This window comes from Moschus berezovskii, chromosome 25 (genome assembly GCF_049115385.1).
Source record: "Moschus berezovskii isolate FMDL1 chromosome 25, NW_MosBer_1.0, whole genome shotgun sequence".
NCBI lineage: Eukaryota > Metazoa > Chordata > Mammalia > Artiodactyla > Moschidae > Moschus > Moschus berezovskii.
In genome coordinates, this window is record NC_142484.1 from 43990420 (window position 1) to 43996502 (window position 6083).

General features: G+C 42.7%; 1 protein-coding gene across 1 annotated transcript; it reads left to right on the plus strand.

The window, feature by feature from the left end:
• Window positions 1–607: 607 nt before the first annotated feature.
• LOC129548568 (tripartite motif-containing protein 64-like) lies at window positions 608–6083 on the plus strand. The gene is made up of 5 exons (XM_088832096.1): window positions 608–1018; window positions 1512–1607; window positions 2269–2499; window positions 4871–5006; window positions 5584–6083. The coding sequence occupies exons 1-5, from the start codon at window positions 608–610 to the stop codon at window positions 6081–6083; spliced, it is 1374 nt and encodes a 457-aa protein (XP_088688222.1).

Genomic DNA, 6083 nt, shown 5'->3' on the forward strand with positions numbered 1-6083 from the left:
CATGTCCAGTGGTCATGTATGGATGTGAGAGTTGGACTGTGAAGAAAGCTGATCCCCGAAGAATTGATGCTTTTGAACTGTGGTGTTGGAGAAGACTCTTGAGAGTCCCTTGGACTACAAGGAGTTCCAACCAGTCCATCCTAAAGGAAATCAGTCCTGGGTGTTCATTGGAAGGACTGCTGTTGAAGCTGATACTCCAATACTTTGGCCACCTCATGTGAAGAGTTGACTCATTGGGAAAGCCCCTGATGCTGGGAGGGATTGGGGGCAGGAGGAGAAGGAGATGACAGAGAATGAGATGGCTGGATGGCATCATCGACCTGATGCACATGAATTTGGGTGAACTCCGGGCGTTGGTGATGGACAAGGAGGCCTGGCGTGCTGTGATTCACGGGGTCACAAAGAGTCGGACACAACTGAGCGACTGAACTGAACTGAACTGAACCTGTCTGTAGTCACCATTTCTAAGTTTGTATTGGGAGTAAGGAAATACGGAGATCAGATAGAGTTCAAGACAGGACTATGCTAAAGGCTTTATGCTTCCGTTATCAGGACAGAAGAAGGACTTTCTCTCTTACCATTTCTATTCTCTCTACTTTTCAGAAACATGGATTCAGACACACTGGGAGCCTTCCAGAAGCAACTTACCTGCTCCATCTGCATGAACTGCTTCCTGGACCCCGTCACCATAGACTGCGGGCACAGCTTCTGCCGTCCCTGTCTGAGCCTTTGCTGGGAAGAAGGCCAGACTCCAAGGAGCTGCCCCGAGTGCAGGGGAATATCAGAGTGTCCCAATTTCAAAACCAATACTGCCCTCAAGAGGCTGGCTTCCCTTGCCAGACAGGCCAGAGTTGCCCACAACCACAGCTCTAAGGAGCAGGTCTGTGTGACACACCAGGAAGCCAAAGGCCTCTTCTGTGAGGCTGACCAGACCCTGCTCTGTGGGCCCTGCTTTGATTGCCCCCAGCACGCAGCTCACAGCCACAGTCGGATATACAGGGCTGCTGAGGAGTCCCAGGTAGGTGATGCCTCTAGAGCGGTTTGGGATCTAGAGGCTCCTAAGTCACAGAGAAAGACGAGGATGCTATGATGGGAGTGGGGTAGAGATAGTGGAGGTGGGATTTCTGAATGTGGATCCTCACATATAATGTGTCCTTTCAGTGTTGTTGCCCGATTGTCCACACGTTTGGAAACGCAGCATCCCGGGGTGGGTGGCACCAGGGACACAGGCTTCTGATGGGAGCTTGAGGCTTTCCTAATCAAGCTATAGAAATATGTGAGTCTCAATTTCTTAGGGATTGGATTTCATGATCTGTAACATTTCCCCAGTTCTGTAGCATACACTTTTGTCACTATCATCTTGGTCTTAGATTCAGATTAACGTGGGAAAATCTGACCACAGAATTCTAACTCAAGGTTTCAGTGTAACCAACAAGTGCCTTTGTTCACGAATAAGGGAATGAAATTTACAGTGTCATCTTCTGTGTCTAAATCCCCTAGGTATTTTGCAGGAGAAACTTCTAAAGAGAATGGGCTCTTTATGGAAAATCAGAGAAGAAATGCAAATCATTCTGAACCAGGAAGCTAAAAAAACTCGGTCATTTAAGGTAAGAATAAAATGCTCCTATTTATCTCTATAGATAGTGATATAATACTAGCTTTTAGGTCTATTTACATTCCCATTAATGGATATTGATCTCTTCCCTTGAAAAGGCGTGGTTTCAAATGACCTATCAGTAATCACAATTGGAACAAGCCAATACAGGCTAGTTCAAGAAATGCTAGTACCTGGGAAAACCTCAGCATGAAAAGTGTTCCTAGACCAAATTTTGAGGATTTGTATAAAACTCAGAAATGAAGTATAAGACAACACTGTACTTGGTGTCACTCTGTAGGAGAGGAGAGGAATATAGAAGTAGCTAGAGGGGAAAGAGAGCAACTTTTAAAACTATACAAAATGGGGTTTACCCATTAAAGAATATTTAGAAAAATCAGGGCAAGGAACAAGAGAAAAACACGATCCAAATTAAAGAGGAAATAATTGATAGAGTAAGAACCCTGAAGAATCCTTCTAAGGGAGAGCTTGGGACCCCTCAGATGGCTTGATTCAAATAGGGACAGAGGCTAGGAACTCAGAGAAACTGGACAGGAAGATTCTTGAGGCCATCAGTTTGTCAAGAATGTTCTTGATGATATCAAGGGAATAATATTTGAAGTTTTCTTTTGAAGGTGAGCATAAGTAATACTTCGAATTCACTATCCCCACAGGACTTTGTGGCCTTAAGGAAGGAGATGATTACAGCTGAATATCAGAGGATGCTTCTGTTGCTCCGGGAGGAAGAGCAACTGCATCTGGAGGCCCTAGAGCGAGAAGCCAAGGAGATTTGTGAACAACTCGAGGGGAGTGTGTTCAGAATGACTCAGTACAGAGCAAGTCTGAAAGAAATGTACAGAGAGCTGACTGGGATATGCTGCAAGCCGGACGGGGAGCTGCTCCAGGTGAGAGAGGAGGGTCCATCCTCAGAGAGAAACACTCTTCTAGACGAGCTGCTGTGACACTGGCATATTACCTCTTATACGGTTACTCTCAGCTGAGGGATGGTGCTCCTTGACCCCCTTTATTATATTTGTCCAGTCCCCTAGTTCAACATATTCTGGCAATCTTTGGAAGATTTTTCTCCATTTCTTAGCTAAAATAGGACTATATTTTTTCGGTGTGATCAGGAGTACTATCCAGACAGATGATCTAACAACTCAGCAAAATTCTGTGACCAGTAGAAAGTTAAGTTTCTTGGAGTAAATCTCAGTATGTGTTCCCCTAAACCTTTGTCACTCCCCGTTATCCCAAATTTTCCAGAGACCCTGAAGTTTCGCCTGTTCTCTAGGCAAGGTTGTTAAAACTAGTCTTCAATTTCACTCTAGAATTAAATATGGTTCCCTGTTTTCGCTATTGCTTTGTTAAATGGTGAGCTCTATCCTTGAGAACAGCACTGGCAGAGGGTGATACTGGAGTCCTAGATGTTGCTGCATCATTACGCAGACTCTTCTGAATTCCTTCAATAATGTGCCCTGAGGAAACCCCCCGTGTTTTACCTTAGGCTGTGTTATTAGGAACCCTTCTGAGTATTCCTTAGAAGATAATTTAAAAAGCAATTTCTTATTTATTCAAACAAAGAATAGAGAAGAAGATGCAAAATGAGAGAAGTCTCATGATTAACATGATCTTTGTTTTTCTTTGCAGGTCTTGGCAAATGTGTTGGAAATGTGAGTATACACTAATTTTTTATTTCTGGAAAAGTTGTTTATTTTTGATGAAGTAGATGTATGGTACCATGGGAGATTGTTTTCAAGTCCTCCTCAATATTTAAATTCCAGTATGCAGGATTCCTTATACAAAATGCCATAGTATTTGCAGTTAACTTACAAGCACACTGCCATATACTTTGTCATCTCTAGATGACTTATAACAACTAACACATATAATGTAAATTAAATGCATTGTAAATAGTTCCCTGGTATGTGCCATTTTCAAGTTTTACTTTCTGGAATTTTTTTCTGAATATTTTCCATTCAGAACTAGGAGTAGGGATGGGGGAAATGGATAGGCTGGGAACCTGGGGTTGACATATATACACTGCAGTATTTAACATATACTTAAAATAGTTAGTCCAAGAAGTACCTCCCATGAAATAAATAAATGTGTAAATAAGCAAGTACATAAACAAATAACTGAGAATTTATAAATCGAATCCATGTGTAAATCCGTAGGTGCAGTACCCTCATATATTGTCTTTTTGGCTATTTTCTATTTTATTTCAAAAGAATTTCAATCCTTGGCCTCAGAAGTTTCCTTTTCATTTGGCTAAAATCCAATGCACCTGAAAACATTCTGACTTTCTGGGCTTTATTTTACCCACTCACCCCATCCGTTCCAGCCTCACCACATTAAAATACCGAAGGGATTTTCTGAGATATCACAGAGGAAGCACTTATGCTAGTGAGTTGGAAAGTGGAAAAGGCCTGAAAGAGGCAAACTCCCTATAGTGAGAGAGGAACCGTGCTTTTGTTCAGAGGAGTAGCAGTGACTCAGCCTGCTCCCTCATTGCAAGGTCCCTTGTAGGCAGAATCTCAGAGGGAGTGGCTTTCTGCTGCCCACCGAGAAGGTAGACTTTTGGACCAAAATAACCAGGTTGGAATAGGAGTCCTTTGCTGGGCTGACAGGAGCAAACAGGTCTGGCTCAATGAACTCTTCCTTGTAGACACCAAATGTATCCTTGATGAATACTTACTGACTGAAGTCTCAAAGGCTTAGCCTGAATTTTCTGCCAGTAAAATGCCCGCTATCTTTGCATTACCTGATATGGAATGCTGCTGCTGCTAAGTCACTTCAGTCGTGTCCGACTCTGTGTGACCCCATAGACGGCAGCCCACCAGGCTCCCCCGTCCCTGGGATTCTCCAGGCAAGAACACTGGAGTGGGTTGCCATTTCCTTCTCCAGTGTGTGAAAGTGAAAAGTGAAAGTTAAGTCGCTCAGTCGTGTCTGACCCCCAGCGACCCCACGGACTGCAGCCTACCAGGTTCCTCCATCCATGGGATTTTCCAGCCAAGAGAACTGGAGTGGCTTGCCATTGCCTTCTCCGTGATATGGAATAGAGGAAGGGAATGAGGTTCAATGAGTTGAAAAGTGGAATAATACCTGAAAACAATGAGGAAGTTGAAATTTGATATAATTTATGTTTAGGAAAAAAATCTGGTAATTTTTTATATTCCAAACTGTGTAGAATGTATTACATATGCAATTAACCAAAAATAGAATTCTAACAAAATGTCCTGGGTTAAGAACTGCTTTTTGTAATGGTAATGTGATTAGCTTTTAGCCTTGACACGTCTCTATGTCATTTGTTACAGGACTGACTTGGCAGAGACGCAGAAGCCTCAGCCAGTGAACCCAGAGCTCATTTGCTGGCCTGTCACTGGAATCCTAGACATGCTGAACAACTTCAGAGGTGAGGGGCAGCCCTGTGGTGATCAGGACTACGCTTCATTAGAGCTTCTTGGGAAGGAGCCTCCTTTTAATGCTATTTTATTTTTATCTGAAATGATGATACTATATGACTTTCCCAAAGTTGTTACATCTTTTCTGCCTGTATATTTGGATTGCAGAGATCAAGGCTGCACTTTACAGCCCATAGTTTAATGAAATGCAAAGTCATATACATATATTTAGTTACATCTGACATAGAGCAAAAGAGAGCAATCAAGTTGCTCATATGGTTATAAAGAAATAGAATACTCAGCTTTCAGTGTGATCATCAAGAGGCTGAGATTAAATCAGACTTCATACAGTTCATGATATATCTGTCTTTTTCTTTTGATATGATTTAAGGTGTTTCTATATGCAATATATATATTAGTAACTTCCTCTTCGTAGAAGGACAGTTTAACTCACTTTGCTGTCTTTATTTTGGGTTTCCTTGAGGAGGGAAAATTAAAAAATATCTCAGTGGGTAGGGAACCTCTGCCTTCTGCCTCTCAGAGACATGGAAATCCCACTTGCTAATCTGATTTCTGCTCTTTCTGCAGTGGATAACCTTCTTAGTCAGACAATGACCATTCACCACATGAGCCTTTCTGAGGATGACGATGATGCAAGTGTGATGTTCAGAGATGAGCACCACGGAGTGTCCAGACAGCCTCAGATCGTGGAGAGTGCCATGTCCTGGGGAGCTCAGGCCTTCAGCTCCGGGAGACATTACTGGGAGCTGGATGTGACGCAGTCCTCCAGCTGGATTCTGGGCATCTGTAAAGATATCTTGATAACCGACACTACTATCAATGTTTATTCTAAAGAAGCATGTATTCTGTTTACCAAGAAGGTGAACAATCATTATAGTCTCTTCACCAACGCCCCACCCTACATTCAGTATGTGAAAAGGCCTCTGGGTAGGATTGGGGTGTTTCTGGATTATGACAATGGAACTGTGAGCTTCTATGATGTTTGCAGAGGATCCCTCATATACAGTTTCCTTCCTTCCCCTTTTACCTTCCCTCTGAAGCCTTTCCTTTGTCTTAGGATTCCATGA